Source organism: Oryx dammah, unplaced genomic scaffold (genome assembly GCF_014754425.2).
Source record: "Oryx dammah isolate SB20612 unplaced genomic scaffold, SCBI_Odam_1.1 HiC_scaffold_18, whole genome shotgun sequence".
Lineage (NCBI taxonomy): Eukaryota > Metazoa > Chordata > Mammalia > Artiodactyla > Bovidae > Oryx > Oryx dammah.
The window spans coordinates 64,567,117-64,588,563 of NW_024070202.1; the positions used below are offsets into that span (position 1 = coordinate 64,567,117).

At 42.5% G+C, this 21,447-nt stretch overlaps 1 protein-coding gene across 1 annotated transcript in view; it reads left to right on the forward strand.

Moving 5' to 3' along the window:
* PDE1C (phosphodiesterase 1C) overlaps window positions 1-21,447 on the forward strand; it is a 531,701-nt gene that overhangs the window by 79,669 nt on the left and 430,585 nt on the right. The window contains exon 2 of the mRNA XM_040259681.1: window positions 773-823. Coding sequence (XP_040115615.1) covers window positions 773-823 — 51 coding nt within the window. The remainder of the gene's footprint in view (window positions 1-772; window positions 824-21,447) is intronic.

Sequence of the window (21,447 nt, forward strand, 5' to 3'; positions counted from 1 at the left end):
GAGGTTGCCATGCCTTCCTCCAAGGGATCTTCCTAATCCAAGGATCGAACCTGTGTCTCCTGAATTTCCTGCATTGGCAGGCGAATTCTTTACCAGTGGGGCCACCTGGGAAGCTTGTCCATCAGTATAGGGGATAGTAATTATGAACCTATCGAGATGATAGGTTATAGAGAGGTTTTGCAGAGAGTGAGTGACCTTGCTGAGAAACCTTAGGGGTAAGGTTCTCTAGAGAAGCTTTCTGAACAGTTTTCTCGATCCTCTTATTTGTTGGCTTCTAAATTTAAATATCCTTAACAAAAATCAACCTTACTATTTTTTTTTTCTGAAATCCCTGCCTTGATTTGCCCCATGGATCAGGAAAATCAGACTGATGTCAGGTGGTTGGGGTACATTTGTGTGTTGAAGGACATCCCACTGAGAGGCAGCTTGAAGCCGAAGGATGGGCACTGGCTTGGAAGCCAGGTGTACACACCTCTTACTCTGCCTGCAGGCCAATTAACTCCCCTAAGCTCAGTAAACTAGGTACTGTTTAGGTTGTCTCCAGCTTAATTCACTGTTTTAATCAAAATGATGAAGACATTTGGCTTCATTTAGGCAGTGAGAGCAGCACTGGAAATATAGAGAGGGAGTGAAGTTGCTTTTATCCTCTTACAATGACTCTCAAACACAGCTTAATAGTGAATCATCCTGAGGATTAGCTGTAGGTTGGCATTTTCTGTAGACACACGTGCCTTGTACTTAACTGCATCTTCTGTTTTTTTTTTTTTTCCAGTTGCAAATGAAGCCGGAGATAAGACTGCCAGGCCACTTGCCCGCTTCTCCCGTGAGTAAATCTTGTTTCATTCCTCTCCTGAGCTCCTTCAGTGGCTTTTTGCCTGTGTGGTTCACCCTGCCAGGTGTCAGGAAAACACTGCCCATAAAAGAGTAATATAGGAGGTATATTCAGTGGGCTAATACTCCAGTTGAGCCCTATCACCAGTGAGTTATTCATTGCTATTGCCTTTTCAGTCTTTGGAATTGTGGTTTATCAAATTGTGCTTTAGGGCTTTGCTATGCTAAGTATGGTCCTGGGTACAGCAGAAGTGACATCATCTGATGACTTTTTCAGGACTGCAGGGTCCCAGGCTCCCCTAGACCTCCTGAATCAGAACCTACATTTCAGCAAATCCCCAGATTCCTATGCACGTTTGAATTTGAGAAGCACTGCACTGGAGGGTCCCCTGAGTGTCCTGCCATGGGGTGAGACTCATTTCTGAAGAATGAGTACAGAAGAGTGTGTGAAGTGCTTGTAGCTGTCAAGGTCCATAGAAGTGTGGAAGCATCATCACCTCCCAATGTGGACTCAAGGCCTAGCTCTACTGGCTTTGCCTCAGTTCATTGACATTTTGAAGCTCAGATGCAATCCATGACTGCTTCTCCTTTGGCACTGGAATATTTGTAAGGGCCTGGGAGCTCCCCATGAATTTCACTTGACTCCTGTCTCCAGGTCTTGCTCCCAGTGGATGAGCAAGAGTCAAAAGCCTCTTGGTGTGTTCTGTGCCAGAGTGATCAGCAAATTACACAGCAAGTTAATGCATTCCCTTGGATGAAAATCCAGATTCCTTGGAGTGGAAATATCAAGGGAGATTGAGTAGGGTTGAGGGGAGATGCTCCCCAAATGGGTGGAGCATCCAGTGGAGAAATACCAGAACTGTGAATCAGAATAGATGGATTTTTGTTCCAGCACCATCACTGCTTGCTGGCTTTCACTTAAAGTAATTTAACTGATACTTCCTGTGCCTTAGCTTTCCCATCTGAAAAACAGGAAATTCATACCTACCTTCTCTCCTTTATAAAAAAAGTTGCCATCTTTTGAAATGACACTTTGAGAGGGGTTACACAAATTCTGAGTTACTGTGTTGTTCACAAAGGTTGACCCAGTCTTGAGTGTGGATCCTGCCATAGTAAGTCTTAAAACCTAGAGGCGCAAAAGTATTGTTTCTCTTTTGTTAGGGCTTCTTCTAAACTCTGCCTTCTAGCTCTTTTTTGGCATGGGGTGGGGAGCTTCAAAAATTTGGGATTGATTCCTAAAAATGACTTTTATAGAACTGTAATAATATATGATAATGAAAGAGCATTAAGTGCTCACATTTTAGAAACTGTAATAAAACAGTTGCTTCTCACAGGGCCCTGTTTTTCACTGCTGTCCTACTTGGAATCATTATTTCCAAAGTAAGTATGTCATCCCACAGCTCAGCGAGGGTGATGAATATGCTTTTAGTCCCTTTATTTCTTCATCTCCTGAGCAGTAGTCAGGCAAATGAATAAGCTGGAGCAGTAATGTGACCACGCAGTGCAGGCTGCACCTCCACGGGAGTCCCTGCTGTTCTGATGCTCCTCACGAGGTTAGGAAGGGGATGGAGCCCTTTAACCATGAGGCCAGAATGCAACCTGGAGCAGTTAGGCCCTTCACAGAGAGAAGAGGGTGCCTCCTCTTGTAAACGGCTTCCACGTTTTCTAAATTGTGAGACTGGGTTGGAGGGATGGTGTGTCACTTGAAAGCTTATTTGTAGGAGCTGAGTGAAGAGATGAGGAAAAATAATATCTATACAGGAAAAAAGTAGATAGTGGCAAACCAGTTAAGTTGGACTAATTCTGAAAAGAAAAAAAAAATCTCCTGACTTAGTCATATGTCCTGGGAAAAAGTCAGATAGCACGTTATCTACTAAATCTTTCTGTAGCAAGTCCTAGAGGAAAAAAAAAAAAAAAAGGTGACTTTTAGGAAGGAAAAAAAAATCCTCAATGTAGCATTGTCTGATTGTCACTCACCTCACTTCACCACATTGAAAATGACCTCTTTTGAAGTGTTCAGTTTGGGAAGACTGGAAGGATTTGAATGATAGACTTGCCTTTTGAGACTGGAAGGTGAAGCACTGTAGCATTCTCTAACGTTCACACCTCTCAGGACACATGGAGGCCCTGACAGTACCCACGGACCAGCACAGGATTAGAAGAGACAAGAACACAGGCAGGTCGGTTGGGTTGTGAAGACTGGACCCTGTTCAGCAGAAGATCCCTGGGGTGGGGAGGAAGAGGCTGGCCCACTGGCTTCCTGAGTTTTCATTCCCTTTGGGTTCTTACATACTGATCCCTGATGCCTCTGCAACATGTTCGTTTCTCTGTAGATTTTGCCCCTGCTTGAATCCATATACTTTTCTTGGTTTCCCCTTATCGCAATGGGGATGAATTCTGATGATTATAGTAAGGAATCCTAAAGGAGACCTGGCGGTAAATAGAGTACAGATCCATGAAGACATCTGGCTTTTCCAAGGGCTGGCTTCCCTCCTACCGCGGCCATCTGATTTACCAGTCTTGCAGGCTCTCTCTAGTCTACTTATGAACAGGGTCACTTCCACAGTATAGCCCAGTGCTTGGGTTTCTTCTCTGTGTGACTGATACCACCACCCAGAATACCATGCTTTCGAAACTCAAAGAAGTTGATTCCAAAACCCATGGGTTAAGCTTACTTCCTATGACATTTAGACTGGAGACACTTGCTGTGCCGTGAGGTGGTGGGGCCCCAGGAAGTGAGTCCTCCAAAACTCTGGATCCTGTCAGTCCCTTTTCCACCCCTGTCCTCATCGTTTTAGGCTTAGCAGTGGCTTTTGATTAACCTGACCTTAATCAGAGCATCTGTCTAACAACAGTTGGTACAGTGAGTAACAAGGAAGTCATCCCCCTGGGAGTAGGGGGAAAGGAGCAGGAAGGAGTGGGGAGTGGGATTCAAAGGAAGTAGGGAATATTATCTTCCCCTGAGAAACCTGCAGAAAGATGAGGGTGTCCAGGAAAATGAGGAGTTGAGAGTGACCCTGACTTTCAGGCACTGCTTGAATCCAAAGTACATTGGCTTTGAGTCAACAGATGGTTTAGAATGGCTCTTACTATGAGGCTAGCTATCCTGCGGCTGGAGCCCCTGTGTGTGGGGACCACCCCTCTCTCTGCAATGGTTGGGGTGAGTACTGCACGTGAAGCTCTCTGACAGGCAGGGCTAACGTTAGCCACACAGTGTCTCCATTGTTACAAATGAGAACAACGAGGCTGGGAGGAAAGATAGAGAATTGCTCACCGCTGGAATTCTAGATCTTCCAATTCCAAATCTTGGCTATTCCCAGGGCACATTACTTCCTCCTTGGTCTAAGGGGTTAGAGTTTGCTGATTCTGGGACTTGGGGGTTGGGGGTCTTCCATCTCAATGGTGGAGGTGCTGAAGCTTTACCACAGGGCAGGCTTCAGAGATCCATGTGGCTGTGACCTCGACTACACTTGGTTTCATCTGGGGTGGGAAGACTTTTCCTCCACCATCCCCTTCCGCCAGCTTACTTGTATCAGGAATCACCTAAAATAAGGGAAAAACTTGATATACAAATTCCCTTGGGAGGCGAAACACAGGGGTTCATTCTTACTGTGAGGAAAATGATTGATTGATAGCAGATTTAGCCATTGTTTTCCCCAGATGCCTGAAAGTGTTTCCTCAGTGTGTAAAGAAAGGGAGGGGGCGAAGGGATTGCTTCATGTAATTGTTCACTTGGCCATTCATTTAGTTACTCATTCAAACCATTACTGAACATCACTGTGGGCCTGGCCCTGTGCTATATGCTAAGGACACAAATTCTGATTAAAGCAAGATCTCTGCCATCAAAGAGCTCACAGTCTAATCAGGGAACTGGAGAAGTAAGGGGCTCCAGTGGACTGTGTGGAGGGAAATGATGGAGGTTGGTACAGAAGCTATGGGAGCCTGATGCTGGAGACCTCATCTGGCTGGAGGTGTGGGTGGATTCAGGGGAGCCCTCCTGGAGGAGGCAGGCAATCCTTGAGGCTTGGGGAGTGCATGGGGGTTAACAGGTAAGGAAGGTAACTTCCATTCCTTCAAAAAACAAAAACAAAAATAAAACGCAAACCAATACCACTTTTCAAGGAGTAAAGGCCATGTGTAGTGTTCAGACATGGCCACAGTGTGGCAGGAAAAGCCCAGATTTTGGTGTCCAGCTCTACTGCAGGAATAGAGTAGGCCAGTGCAGTGGACAGAGCACTTTTTTGTGATGGAGCATGTGGCATTGGAAGAGACTGTGAGGAGGGAGGAGTTGGCCCCAGAGCTTGTGTAGCTGGGCAGCTCCATTCTGGAGTTTTGATTGCTTCCCTAGCTGAGGGGCGAATCATTTCTCCCCTGAGATTAGTAATGGTTGAAAAGAAAATAGTGGTGTCCAAAGCAATAAGAAAATGGAGCCTAATTAGTAATGCCTACAAATGTGGCCTCTCTTGCTTTGGGAGGTAATCATCCAGATAGTGTTGAAAATAGATGATTCTATAAAGGAACTGGAGGAGTTTCTGTGGATGGATGATAAAGCAAAGAGAGGTCGCCTGGTATTTTTGTACTGGGTGTTTGATTGGGTGAATGGTCCCCTTTCCTGGGCAGAGATGGGCATAGGCAGACAGGGGTGTACAGCTAGGCTGGGTGCTGAGCCTAGTACTTATTACATGGTGATGTCCATCGTGGAGCCCAAGGCAAATTCAGATAATGTCCCATAAAATGCTTGAGTCTATTTAGAGATCTTTTCTAAATTGATGGTCATGGTGAGGAGGGTTTGTTGCAGGGATTGGGAGCTTGAGTTGACAGTGGATGGGTTACACAACCAGGATGATGAGAGCAAGGATAGGATGAAATGGGTAGGAGAAAGGGCTGAGAACTGTCACAAGAGGTGGTGAGCTGTGACTGTTGGCTGGGCATTCAGTGTTATCAGCAGTGTGTTCTGTGGATGATCTACAGCCATAAAAAGGGCCCAGGACAGTGTAGGAAGAGGATGTGATTTCCTGGCTTGTCTTAAACAACTGTAACTGTTTCTAAAATGTTCAGGTCCTGTGTAGAGCGCTAGGTCCCACCTCAACAGTGTTCACAGACCGAACATCTTCATTTCCCACTTGCTCCCATGGAAAGTTATCTTCAGCAGTGGCAGCTTTGGGGGCTAAGGGGGCAGCAGTCCAGCTCAGTGATCTTCAAAGTGGGGTCTCAGGGAACTTGTTAAAAATATGAGTATTTGAACCCCTCACCAGATCTGCTGAATCAGAAACTCTTTGGGGTGGGTCTCAGCAGTCTGTGTTTTAACAAACTCTAGTCGTGATTCTGATGCACACCCAAATTGAGAACCACTGCTGTAGTTGGAAGGACTGTGCTGTGGTGGAGGAGGTACAGGCAGGAGCCAGCATGCAGAGCAGTACAATGGTTCTATTTAGTTTCTGCACTATAGAACAGTACAATTTACAGTTTTCAATAGCCCCCAAAGCAGAGGGGGGCGGCAGAGGATGAGATGGTTAGATAGCATCACTGACTCCATGGGCATGAATTTGAATAAACCAAGAGATAGTGAAGGACCGGGAAGCCTGGCGTGCTGCAGTCCTTGGAATAGCAGAGTCGGACATGATTTAGCGAATGAACAACAGCAACAACAACAATATGTAATTACATACAGACATAAGACAGAACAGATGTTAATTGTTCTTGTCAAAGGATAGTATATTATTATTAAATTTTTATTGGTGGAATTTGTGGGGACTGATGGAGATTATGGAAAGACGATCTAAGTTCAGTTCAGTTCAGTCGCTCAGTCGTGTCCGACTCTTTGCGACCCCGTGAATCGCAGCACACCAGGCCTCCCTGTCCATCACCAACTCCTGGAGTTCACTCAGACTCGTGTCCATTGAGTCAGTGATGCCATCCCGCCATCTCATCCTCTGTCGTCCCCTTCTCCTCCTGCCCCCAATGTCTCCCAGCATCAAAGTCTTTTCCAATGAGTCAACTCTATGCATGAGGTGGCCAAAGTACTGGAGTTTCAGCTTGAGCATCATTCCTTCCAAAGAAATCCCAGGGCTGATCTCCTTCAGAATGGACTGGTTGGATCTCCTTGCAGTCCAAGGGACTCTCAAGAGTCTTCTCCAACACCACAGTTCAAAAGCATCAATTCTTCAGCTCTCAGCCTTCTTCACAGTCCAACTCTCACATCCATACATGACCATAGGAAAAACCATAGCCTTGACTAGACGGACCTTAGTCGGCAAAGTAATGTCCCTGCTTTTGAATATGCTATCTAGGTTGCTCATAACTTTTCTTCCAAGGAGTAAGTGTCTTTTAATTTCATGGCATTTTTTTTGATCTCCCCCAAAAAAAGTCTGACACTGTTTCCACTGTTTCTCCATCTATTTCCCATGGAGTGATGGGACCGGATGCCATGATCTTCGTTTTCTGAATGTTGAGCTTTAAGCCAACTTTTTCACTCTCCTCTTTTACTTTCATCAAGAGGCTTTTGAGTTCCTGTTCACCTTCTGCCATAAGGGTGGTGTCATCTGCATATCTGAGGTTCTTGATATTTCTCCCGGCAATTTTGATTCCAGCTTGTGTTTCTTCCAGTCCAGCGTTTCTCATGATGTACTCTGCATAGAAGTTAAATAAGCAGGGTGACAATATACAGCCTTGACGTACTCCTTTTCCTATTTGGAACCAGTCTGTTGTTCCATGTCCAGTTCTAACTGTTGCTTCCTTACCTGCATACAGGTTTCTCAAAAGGCAGGTTAGGTGGTCTGGTATTCCCATCTCTCTCAGAATTGTCCACAGTTTATTGTGATCCACACAGTCAAAGGCTTTGGCATAGTCAATAAAGCAGAAATAGATGTTTTTCTGGAACTCTCTTGCTTTTTCCATGATCCAGCAGATGTTGGCAATTTGATCTCTGGTTCCTCTGCCTTTTCTAAAACCAGCTTGAACATCTGGAAGTTCACGGTTCACGTATTGCCGAAGCCTGGCTTGGAGAATTTTGAGCATTACTTTACTAGCATGTGAAATGAGTGCAATTGTGCGGTAGTTTGAGCATTCCTTGGCATTGCCTTTCTTTGGGATTGGAATGAAAACTGACCTTTTCCAGTCCTGTGGCCACTGCTGAGTTTTCCAAATTTGCTGGCATATTGAGTGCAGCACTTTCACAGCATCATCTTTCAGGATTTGAAATAGCTCTGCTGGAATTCCATCTCCTCCACTAGCTTTGTTCATAGTGATGCTTCCTAAGGCCGACATTCCAGGATGTCTGGCTCTAGGTGAGTGATCACACCATCATGATTATCCGGGTTGTGAAGATCCTTTTTGTACAGTTCTTCTGTATATTCTTGCCATCTCTTCTTAATATCTTCTGTTTCTGTTAGGTCCAGATCATTTCTGTCCTTTATCGAGCCCATCTTTGCATGAAATGTTCCCTTGGTATCTCTAATTTTCTTGAGATCTCTAGTCTTTCCCATTCTGTTCTTTTCCTCTATTTCTTTGCATTGATTGCTGAAGAAGGCTTTCTTATCTCTTCTTGCTATTCTTTGGAATTCTGCATTCAGATCCTTATATCTTTCCTTTTCTCCTTGGCTTTTCACCTCTCTTCTTTTCACAGCTATTTGTAAGGCTTCCCCAGACAGCCATTTTGCTTTTTTGCATTTCTTTTCCATGGGGATGGTCTTGATCCCTGTCTCCTGTACAATGTCACGAACCTCATTCCATAGTTCATCAGGCACTCTATCTATCAGATCTAGTCCCTTAAATCTATTTCTCACTTCCACTGTATAATCATAAGGGATTTGATTGAGGTCATACTTGAATAGTCTAGTGGGTTTCCCTGTTTTCTTCAATTTCAGTCTGAATTTGCTAATAAGGAGTTCATGATCTGAGCCACAGTCAGCTCCTGGTCTTATTTTTGTTGACTGTATAGAGCTTCTCCATCTTTGGCTGCAGAGAATATAATCAATCTGATTTCAGTGTTGACCATCTGGTGATGTCCACATGTCTAATCCACCCCTGTGACTGGCACTTCTCTGCATCGCCTCTTGAATCTAATCTTCTCTTTTCTAAGGTCATCTCCCACCTGGCTCTGGCCTTTCCTCTTCCACAACAAGGTTGTTAGAAGCACTGCTAGGCTGGCCCCTAGCTTCTTTCTTGTAGCTTCAAATCACTGTCCACACTGTAACCTGTACCAATATGGTCTAGTTTTTGTCATGACATATTTGTGCTTCAGAACTGCCGTAGGGGACAGGTGCTTCCCTGGTGGCCTGTGGTTGAGAATCTGCCTGCCAGTGTTGGGGACAAGGGTTCAGCCCTTGCTCTGGGAAGATCCCACATGCTGAGGGGCAACTAGGCGCTGTGCATCACAGCTGCTGAGTCCACATGCTACAACTACCCAGCCCGTGCTCTGCAGCAAGAGAAGCCACTGCCACAGGCCCGTGAATCCCAGCGAAGAGTAGCTCCTGTTCATTGCAGCTAGAGAAAGCCTGCTCCCAGCAATGATGACCCCACACAGCCAAAAAAGAAAAAGAAAAAAACACACAGGGAGTTATTCCCTAAATAGAGTTCATCCAAGATTTCTCTGTCTGACCACAAGGGTCCCACTGCTCTGACTTGCCCTCTTTCTCCATCTCTTTCGTCAAATATAGTCGTTATCAGCCAAGCAAATCTGCTTGATTCAGTAAATAGATACATCAACCCATTATCTTAGAAATGAAAAATTTCAAGTTAGACTAGAACTTGCAAATGATCCACTCCAGAGCTCACCATCTCCCATAAAACTCATCCTCTTTATGACATCCCTGTTAAAGGGGTCTTGAACTCTCCGAAGGAACCCATCCTGTGATGGAAAACTCCCTTTGCCTTGGCAGAGTCCCTTCGTTGTCCACCTGAAACCATCACAACATTGTTAATTGGCTATACCCCAATACAAAGTAAATGTTTAAAAAAAAGATAACTTACCTTGTCTTAGAAGAGGTTGATTTTATGGTCAAAGTGATGGACTGGACTGTTAATGTGTTTGGGGGAATTGAAACTCACTCTGCTTTTCTTGTTTTGAATGTGTTTGATCAAATCTTTGAATATGTCTACTATATCACTTGATCCCCAGTATGTTAGCCATTGGTCCACCAGTGGATGGTCAGTGGTACTACAAGTAGCTGTGAAGGAGCTTGTGGAGGATATGTAACCCAGGTATTAGCAGGAGGTTCTTGATCTTTTGAGGTCTAGGTGAAGTGTTAGTCGCTCAGTCATGTCTGACTCTTTGCAGCCCCATGGACTGTTGCCTGCCAGGATCCTCTGCCCATGGAATTTTCCAGGCAGAAATACTGGAGTGGGTAGCTAGCTATTCCCTTCTCCATGGGATCTTCCCTTCTTAGGGATCAAACCCAGGTCTCCTGCACTGTGGGCAGATTCTTTACTATCTGAGCTACCAGGGAAGCCCATTGAGATCTAGGTAAATAGGTTTAGATCACTATTGTGTGCCCTTTGGAGGTTTAGAGCAGACCCCAGTATCCCGTGAATACCTGGGATGACAGTGTTCTTCTGACTCTGATTTCCTACTTCTCTTGATTGTGTTCCTCTATATGCTTCTGGCTTTTTTCATATCTGCACTGACGTAGACCAAGAAGCAGGCCAAAGCCCCTTCTTCCTCTCTTCTTTACGAGCAACCACAGGCTACTGGTCAAAGCAGAACTTAACTGAAGATGAGGAAAAGAGAGACCACAATATGCAATTGCATGCAGACAATTTAATGTCATAGTTCTGTTCTCAACAATTCTTCCATCCATCCCACAGCCAGTAATTTTTTTAAAAGACCATGTTGCCCATGTAGCTCCCAGCTGATTGTCTCTTGATCCTCCTCTATCCACCTTCCTCCATTCTTTACCCTTTATTTCCACCTCTCTTTTAGGAATAAAAAGATGCTCCTTCTGGTCTCTCGTGTGGAGCAGTATGACCATTATATTAGTTGCTTTGGTGTTTGCTGACACCCTTGCCTTCATCGTCTCTCTTCTACTTTCAGTTTATTTCTTTTTCTACATGTAGGTCAGTTGCTTCTTCTTTAGTGGGAATAATGGCCCAACCTGTTGAGATACTAACAGATATTTAACCCCTTGCTGCTTGAAATATCTGATCAGAGCTTTGTGTGTGTGTATAATGTGATCCTGAGGAGGGCAGGGAAGACAGGGGTTGGCTTTTGTGTGCCAAGCATCTCCTCCTCTTCCCTTTCAATGTATAGTCCTTGGAATAAAATTAGGATAAAGTTTCTGATTCCAGTAAGAGGTGGACTAAGAAAACCCAAAAATCCTTTAATTTTTATAAGCATGTAGAAGTGCTGAGTAAAATATTTTTTTAAAAAAGTCTTTAAACCCATAGTTAAACTTTCAGTAAAGAAAGGGAACCTTGCAGGTTGTAGAAATGAAAGAGGAATTTAATATCAGTACAGCAGGCTGTCGGAGAAGGCAATGGCACCCCATTCCAGTACTCTTGCCTGGAAAATCCCATGGATGGAGGAGCCTCGTAGGCTGCAGTCCATGGGGTCGCTACTAGTCAGACACGACTGAGCGACTTCACTTTCACTTTTCACTTTCATGCATTGGAGAAGGAAATGGCAACCCACTCCAGTGTTCTTGCCTGGAGAATCCCAGGGACGGGGGAGCCTGGTGGGCCGCCGTCTGTGGGGTCACACAGAGTCGGACACGACTGAAGTGTCTTAGCAGCAGCAGCAGCAGCAGCACAGCAGGCTGTAAACATGCCTGCTGAGTCTGCAGCTATGCTCTGTGGGGGTGGTGCTGTTAATTCCGTGGACTCTAGTATCATGTGTTTTAACATCTACCTGGGGAAGGGAGTTAAGGCCTTGGTCTGTGCAGGCTGGGAAGTTGGGGTGAGACTTCTGCCTGAACTTGGATTCTTAAACCATATGGCAGATCATGTTTTCCAAAAACATTTGCAGCTCTATCTACCATCTCACATGCTCTTCTTATAGTGTGATGTTGACAAGCCTCCCACTGAGATGTGAAACCCATGCCCCCTCCCCTTGAATATGGGTGGCCTGTAACGTGGTGGATATGTCACTGTGTGACTTACAAAGTCCACTTGGGGCCTGTTGGGATGCTTGTTCTTGGAAGCTACTGTGTCTGAGACTATAGGTTTAGTTCTTTTGTATTAAAAGAACCTTGATTATTAGTGGGGCCTATGTCTTCGTGCCTCCAAATAGAGTGCTTTCTTCAGGTTCTCTTGAAGCTTAGTATAATGGTGTAACTAATTCTGGTCAGTGTAGTGTAAGCAGAACTGTTGGGGTAGATTTCTGGAAACTTTCATGAGGCTCTTGTGCTCCCTTTATTCATTTTCTTATTTATCCTTTCTCCACCATCCTGCCTGGAACACAAATAGGGTACCTAGAGCTCCAGCTGCCACCATGGGCCATAGGAATCATGATCACCCCCAGAAGATTTTGTGAAACAGAGATGATGTATCAGCCCTGACATGCTTACCTCCAGATTTTATACAGCTGAACATAAACTTCTATATTGTTTGATATTTTGGAATTTTGAGTCTCTGTTACTCAGATATATATTATCCTAATAATGCATCTTCCAATAGACTACATACTTCTCAGTAGCATAATTAGAAGTCAGAAGACAAATTGAATATTTGTGAAATGATGAAGGAAAAGAACTTTGTCAATCTGGAATTCTGTACCAAAAGAAACATTACTCAGAGTGAAGCCAAAATAAAGACATTTTTCAGGCAAAGAAATTCCAAGAGAATTCATTATACATATATTCTTTCCTGGGCTTCTCTGGTGGCTCAGATGGTAAAGAAATCCACCTACAATGCAGGAGACCTGGGTTCGATCCTTGGGTTGGGAAGATCCCCGGAGGAGGGCGTGGCAACCCCCTCCAGTATTCTTACTTGGAGAATCCCCATGGAAAGAGGTACCTGAGGGCTACAGCCCATGGTGTCGCAGAGTCAGACATGACTGAGCCACTAAGCACAGCATGCGCGTATTCTTACTTAGAGAACTGTTAAAGGATACATCTCAGGAAGAAGACAATTGAACCCGGAAACAATGAATACAGAAAAAAGTGATGACTCATGATTCTATATGTTTAATAGCTAAAAAGTAAAAAGATTTTTTAAAAAAGCAGTTTTACTGAGATATAGTTCATATACCAGAAGGTGTTCCTGCTAAAAGTGTACAATTTAGTGGCTTTTAGTATATTTGTGGAGTTTTGCAATCATCATCATAATCTAATTTTAGAAAACTTTTAGAAATCTTCTGCCTGACAGCAGTCACTTTTAATTGAGACCCACACTCCCAGTTATAGCATATCATGGATCTACTTTGTGTCTCCATATATTTACCTATTCTAGCCATTGTATATAAATGGATTCATATAACATATGGTCTTCTGTGATTGGCATTTTATGTTTTCAAGATTCATCCATGTTGTACCATGTATCAGAATATCATTTCTTTAAATTGCTGAATGATGTTCCACAGTATGGATATTTTCTCTTTCTTTTATTTGAGTTGATTCCACTGTGAATATTGTTGCTGTGAATATTTGTGTTTAAGTTTTTGTGTGGTTGTATGTTTTTATTCAGCTTGGATATATACCCAGGAGTGGAGTTGTTGGATCCTATGGTAACAATAATTTCAACATTTTGAGAAACTGCTCAGATGTTTTTCAAAATGACTAGACACTTTTATTCCTATCAACAAAATATGAGCATTCTAGTTTTTCTAAACCTTCCCCTACACTTTGTTATGGTTATTCTTTAAAATTTTAAAGTATGTTTATAATATGAACAACTTCATATAATATGAAGTTGTATCATTCTGTATTTTGATTTCCAGTTCAGTTCAGTTCATTTCAGTTGCTCAGTTGTGTCAGACTCTTTGCAACCCCATAGACTGCAGCACACCAGCCTTCCCTGTCCATCACCAACTCCCAGGGCTTTCTCAAACTCATGTCCATCGAGTTGGTGATGCCATCAAACCATCTCATCCTCTGTCGTCCCCCTCTCCTCTTGCCTTCAGTCTTTCCCAGCATCAGGGTCTTTTCCAATGAGTCAGTTCTTCACATCAGGTAGTCAAAGTATTGGAGCTTCAGCTTCAGCATCAGTCTTTCTGATGAATACTCAGGATTCATTTCTTTTAGGATTGACTGGTTTGATCTTCTAGCAGTCCAAGAATTACTAATAGTGTTAAGCACCTTTTCATATGCTCTTTGGCTGTTTGTATATCTTCTTTGGAGAGCTAGTTCATTTTTAAGAAAAAGGGCAGCATCCCATTCTCTGATTTTCTAGTTGAAGGACATAAAATAAGATGAAAAGAAGGTGCCAGACTTATTTATGAACCAAAGTTAGAGGAAAATAGAGACCTCAAAAGCAGCAGTTCCCAAACTGGACTCATCATCTTTATACAAGTTCCTACTCCCATGTTTCCTAACTGAATTGGTGCCATTTTGTTCATTAGTAACATCAACCAAAAACCTAGAAATCACATGTGTATCTCTCTTCTTCTTCACCAGTCATTACATTTACTGAATCCATCTCCTGAATTCTGTTTCCTTCAAATCCTTTCACTCCATTCTCATTGCCACTTGTTTTTTTCCTACCTAATAGATTTCACTGAGCCTCCATTATCCTCTGTGAAGTCTGTTCTCTTCCCTGCCAGAAGAATCTTCCAAAAGCATAGCTTTTGGAGTGATATAGCTGACTATGTCATTCCGCTCCTTAAAAGCCTTCAGGTGTGCTTCTGGGAAGATGGAGTAGACATAATTTTTCTTGTTACTACAAGAAGAAATACAACTGAAGCTAAGTATAATGGAAAACTCTGGTCATTTTATATAAAACAAACAAAACCCAAAAGACTCTGAAAGATAAACAGAAGAAGCCAAACCAGCTAGAGATATTGGGACCTGGGGAATGACACAGTGGTGAGTTTTCTGGGTTTTCTTTTTGCCTTGTACATCTCATACTTGGAGTTGGAGAAGCTATAAATCTGGAAATGCCAAAGACCCAGACAGTAAATGCACCCCCCCAACACCCTGCTGTCTCTATCCAAAGGCCCAGGGAAGGGGCAGTCTAGTAAGATTGAAAACTTTTAGATGCTAGCTAGACGCTCTACTCCAGCCAAACAGTACAGAAAAAACTGGGCCCTATCCTTACTGCTGCCAACAATGGCTGGGGGTGGTGAATTGAATGTCTAGCCTCACATGACTATCAGTGCCCTAACACCCCAACTATGGTGGTTTCAGAGAAGACCAAGTAGGGATCTGGCCAATAATGGGGCCTCTTCCCCACTGTGGTATCAGTGGAGAACAAATGGGGAACATGGAGTTCCACTTCCAGTTGGTAATGAAACATCCTTCTTCTTCCCTGTTGAAGTGACTGATGTCACAGGAGGCCTAGTAGAGAACCAGCACATCATAAATGACAAATGGTACAGATGTCATCCTTATCAAATGCTACTGGAAATCACATGAGGAGCTGGAGTGCTCACCCTCTCCCAGCAATAACAAATCTGCCCCTCTTCCTCAGAGCTCAAGGGAACTACAACAGTTAACATAACTTAAAAAAAGGAACAAGGTGCAAAAAATCTGTGTATTTGATCTGAAAAGAATGTGTAGCTATAGGAGGGCTTCCCAGGTGGTGCTAGTGGTAAAGAACCTGCCTGCCAATGCAGGAGATGCAAGAGATGCAGATTTGATCCCTGGGTCAGGAAGACCCCTGGAGGAGGGCACAGCAACCATTCCAGTATTCTTGCCTGGAGCATCCCATGGACAGAGGAGCCTGGTGGGCTACAGTCCAGAGGGTCACAAAGAGTCAGACATGACTGAAGTGACTGAGCATGCACATAGCTGTAGAAATAAAGACTTGGTGGTCCTGGTGAAAGGAGAGAGTTATGGATCAGTGGAACACAATAGAGAAGCCAGAAGTAGATCCATACAAATATGCCCAAATGATTTCGGACAAAAGTTAAAAAGTAATTTAGTGGAGATAATATAGTCGAATGGTGCTGGAGTTTTGGGGGCTGGACTATTTGGTCATTCATAGGCAAAAATTCAAACTTCAACCTATGTTTCAAAACTTAAAAACAAAAATAGGCTTCAATGTAAAAGGTAGTACTATAAACAGACAAAAACAAGAAAAAATATTTGGAGTGTAGGGCTAGGAAAGAAAGACTTGTTATCAACAACATTGCCTATAACAGGAAAAAAGAAATAAGTTGGACTTCATCAACATAAAACCTTTCTTATGCCAAATACTCTGTTAAGAAATTGAAAGGATAAGCTACAGTCAGAAAAGATTTGCAAATAATGCTATTATCCAAGAGAGTTCTGATATCTACAATTCTCAAAACTCAAAAGTAAAAAAGTAAACAGTCCCTTTAGAGTATGACCGAAAGGAATGAAGAAGCATTTTTACCAAAGAAGGTATACAGATGGCACATCAGCACTTGAAATACTGTTCAGCATCGTTAGCCATTGTATGCATGTGTGCATGCTTAGTTGCTCACTCATGTCCGACTCTTTGCGACAGAATGGACTGTAGCTCTCCAGGCTCCTCTGTCCATGGGATTCTCCAGGCGAGGACACTGGAGTGGATTGCCATTCCCTCCTCCAGGGGGTCTTCCTGACCCAGGGATCGAATCCTAGGTCTCCTGCACTGCAGGTGGATTCTTTACCATCTGAGTCACCAGGGAAACCCCATTAGCCATTAGGGAAATGCAAATTAAAACCACAATGAGAATGCCATTATATACCTAGCAGAATGGTAAAACGCCAAATCCTGGTGAGGATTTGATGAGAAATTTGACAGAGAAACCACATCATTCATATATTGCTGGTGGTACAACTATTCTGAAAAAGTTTTACTGTTACTTAAAAAAACTAGTATACGACTACCATGTGACCCAGAAATTACACTCCTTGGAATTTATCCCAGAGAAATTAAGGTTAATATTCACATAAAATTCACATAATTATTCACATAAATATGTTAATATTCACATAAATATTGTGGAAACACAATCTGTATATGTGATCTTGCTTCTATTAGAATGGCAAGTATAAAGGAAAAAGAAAAAAAAGATACAAGAGTTGGCAAGAATGTGGAGAAATTAAAACACTTCTGCAATGTTAATGGGAATGTAAGATGGTGTAGTCACTGTGGAAAGCACTTTGGTGAACTCTCAAAATATTAAAAATAGAATTACCATATGATCCAGCAATTCCACTTCTGGATATATACCCAGAAGAATTGAAAACAGGATTTGAACAGATATTTGGACTCTCTTGTTTATAGCAGCATTATTCAGAATAACCAAGGGGTAGAAGCAACCCAAATGTCTGTTAATGGATGAGTCAGTCAGCTCAGTCGTTCAGTCATGTCCAATTCTTTGCATTCATGGACTGCAGCATGCCAGGCTTCCCTGTCCATCACCAACTCCCAGAGCTTGCTCAAACTCATGTCCATAGAGTCGGTGATGCCATCCATCCATCTCATCCTCTGTTGTCCCCTTCTCCTCCTACCTTCAATCTTTCCCAGCATCAGGGTCTTTTCCAGTGAGTCAGTTCTTCACATCAGGTGGCCAAAGTTTTGGAGCTTCAGCTTCAGCATCAGTCCTTCCAATGAATATTCAGGACTGATTTCCTTTAGGATTGACTGGTTGGATCTCCTTGCAGTCCAAGGGACTCTCAAGAGTCTTCTCTAACACCACAGTTCAAGAGCATCAGTTCTTCGGTGCTCAGCTTTCTTTATAGTCCAGCTCTCACATCCGTACATGACATAGCTTTGACTAGTCAGAACTTTGTTGGCAAAGTAATGTCTCTGCTTTTTAGTAGGCTGTGTAGGTGGAGCCTGGTGGGCTGCTGTCTACAGGGTCGCACAGAGTCAGACATGACTGAAGTGACTTAGCAGCAGCAGCAGCAGGTTGGTCATAGCTTTTCTTCCAAGGAGCAAGCATCTTTTAATTTCATGGCTGCAGTCACCATCTGCAGTGATTTATGAGCCCAAGAGAATAAAATCTCTCACTGTTCCCATTTTTTCTCCATCTATTTGCTGTGGAGTGATGTGACTGGATGCTATGATCTTAGCTTTTTGAATGGATGAATAGATAAACAAAATATGGTAAGTACATCCAGTGGAATTATTATTCATTCATGAAAGGGAAGGAAATTCTGACATATGCTGTGACATGAATGAACCCTGAGGACTTTATGTTAAATGAAATGATCCAATTACAAAAAGATAAATGCTGTGTGATTCTAGTTTTATGAGGTATCTAGAGTACTCAAAGTCATAGAGATACAAAGTGGAGTCATGGATGCTAGGGACTCAGAGAGGGGAGAATACTGTTTAATTGGTACACAGCTTCAGTTCTGCAAGATGTAAAGAATTCTGGAGATGGTTTCTGGTGATGGTTTACAACAATGTGGATGTACTTCACACCACTGAACTGCATACTTAAACGTGATTAAGATGGTAAATTTTATGTTATGTGCATTTACTACAATTAAAAAACACTGTACATGAATATTTATAAAAGTTCTATCCATAATAACCTCAAGTTGGAAACAACTCAGATGTATTTACCCAGTGGTTGATTAAACAGAATGTGATACGTTCATATCGTGGAATACTCTACAGCAAGAAAAAGAACAAACTATTGGGACATGCGACAACCTGGATGAATCTCCAGAGGATGATGCTGAGCGAAAAAGCCAACCCCCAAAGTTATAAATTCCATGTGTACAGCTTTCCTGAAATGACAAAATTATAAACGGAGAACAGATTAGTGGTTGCTGAGAGTTAAAGAGGGAGTGATGTGGGGTGGAAGTGGGTGTGGCTACAGATGGGCAGCATGAGGGATACTGGTGGTGATGACAGTGTTCTGCATCTGTGTCAACATCCACCACTGCAACAAAAAGAATTGTATATCTAGGAATAAACTTACCTAAGGAGACAAAAGAACTGTACACAGAAAATTATAAGACACCAATGAAAGAAATCAAAGATGACATAAACAGATGGAGAGATATTCCATGTTCTTGGGTAGGAAGAATCAATATTGTGAAAATGACTATACTGCCAAGTGCAATCTACAGATTCAGTGTGATCCCTATCAAATTACCAATGGCATTTTTCACAGAACTGGAACAAAAAATTTCACAATTCATATGGAAACACAAAAGACCCCGAATAGCCAAAGCTGTCCTGAGAAAGAAGAATGAAATTGGAGGAATCAGACTTCCTGACTTCAGGTTATACTATAAAGCTACAGTCATCAAGATAGTATGGTACTGGCACAAAAATAGAAATATAGACTAATGGAACAAGATAGAAAGCCTAGAAATAAACCCATGCACCTATGGTACCTTATTTTTGACAAAGGAGGCAAGAATATACAATGGAGCAAAGACAGCCTCTTCAATAAATGGTGCTGTGCAAACTGGACAGGTACATGTAAAAGAATAAAATTAGAACACTTTCTAACACCATACACAAAGATAAACTCAAAATGGATTAAAGACCTAAATGTAAGACCAGAAACTATAAACTCTTAGAGGAAAACATAGGCAGAACACTCGATGACATAAGTCAAAGCAAGATCCTCTATGACCCACATCCTAGAGTAACGGAAATAAAAACAAAAGCAAACAAGTGTGACCTGATTAAACTTAAAAGCTATTGCACAGCAAAGGAAACTATAAGCAAGGTGAAAAGACAGCCCTCAGAATGGGAGAAAATAATAGCAAATGAAACAACTGACAAAAGATTGATTTCCAAACTATCCAGGCAGCTCATACAACTCAATACCAGAAGAGCAAACAACCCAATCAAAAAGTGGGAAAAAGACTTAAACAGACATTTCTCCAAAGAAGACATACAGATGGCTAACAAACACATGAAAAGATGCTCAACATCGCTCATTATTAGAGAAATGCAAATCAAAACTACAATGAGATATCACCTCACACCGGTCAGAATGGCCCTCATCAAAAAGTCTACAAACAATAAATGCTGGAGAGGGTGTGGAGAAGAGGGAATGCTCTTGAGCTGTTGGTGGGAATGTAAATTGATACAGCCAGTATGAAAGACGGTATGGAAACTCCTTTAAAAGCTAGGAATAAAACCACCATATGACCCAGCAATCCAACTCCTTGACATATACCCTGAGGAAACCAAAATTGAAAAAGACACATGTATCCCATTGTTCACTGCAGCACTATTTACAATAGCTAGAACATGGAAGCAACATAGCTGTCCATCGACAGATGAATGGATAAAGAAGTTGTGGTAAATATACACAATGGAATATTTAGTTCAGTTTAGTTCAGTTCAGTTGCTCAGTCATGTCCGACTCTGCGATCCCATGAATCGCAGCACGCCAGGCCTCCCTGTCCATCACCAACTCCTGGAGTTCACTCAGACTCATGTCCATTGAGTCAGTGATGCCATCCAGCCATCTCATCCTCTGTCGTCCCCTTCTCCTCCTGCCTCCAATCCCTCCCAGCATCAGAGTCTTTTCCAATGAGTCAACTCTTCGCATGAGGTGGCCCAAGTACTGGAGTTTCAGCTTTAGCATCATTCCTTCCAAAGAAATCCCAGGGCTGATCTCCTTCTCAGCCATAAAAGGAACACATTCGAGTCAGTTCTGATGAAGTGGATGAATCTAGAACCTATTACAGAGAGTGAAGTGAGAAAGAGAAAGGTAAATATCGTATTCTAACACACATGTATGGAATCTAGAAAAATGGTACTGAAGAATTTTTTTATAGGGCAGCAGTGGAGAAACAGACATAGAGAATAGACTTATGGACATGGGGAGAGGGGAGGAGAGGGTGGAAAGAGTAACATGGAAACTTACATTACCATATGTAAAATAGATAGCCAATGGGAATTTGCTGTATGGCTCAGGAAACTCAAACAGGGGCTCTGTATCAACCTAGAGGGGTGGGATGGGGTGGGAGATGGGAGGGAGGTTCAAAAGGTAGGGGATATAGGTATACCTATGGCTGCTTCACACTGACGTTTGACAGAAAGCAACAAAATTCTATAAAGCAATTATCCTTCAATTAAAAAATAAATAAATTTTAAAAAGCAACTCTGTGGTGACCTAGAGGAGTGGGATGAGGGATGGGAGGGAAGGTCAAGAGGGAGGGGATATATGTATACAGATAGCTGATTCATTTTGTTATACAGCAGACACTAACACAACATTGTAAAACAATTATACTCCAACTAAAAAAAATGAAAAAAACAACAAAAACTGGTCAGAGGCACCTTTATTATAAACCCTGGTCTGAACCTCAGGACAAAATTGCCACTCCCGCATTTGTTTGTTATCTATATACTTCTACACACTTATTACTTGCTATTAGATTAGTATAATATATTATTTATATTATAAATAACTGTTTTATCTATTTATTTATTTGTCTGTGCCAGGTCTTAGTTGTAGCATATGGGATTTAGTTTGCTGCCCAGGGATAGAACCCAGGGCCCCTGCATTGGAAGCATGGAGTCTTAAATCACTGGACCACTAGGGAAGTCCCTGTAAATAGCTTTTTATTGACTGTCTGTCTACTAGAT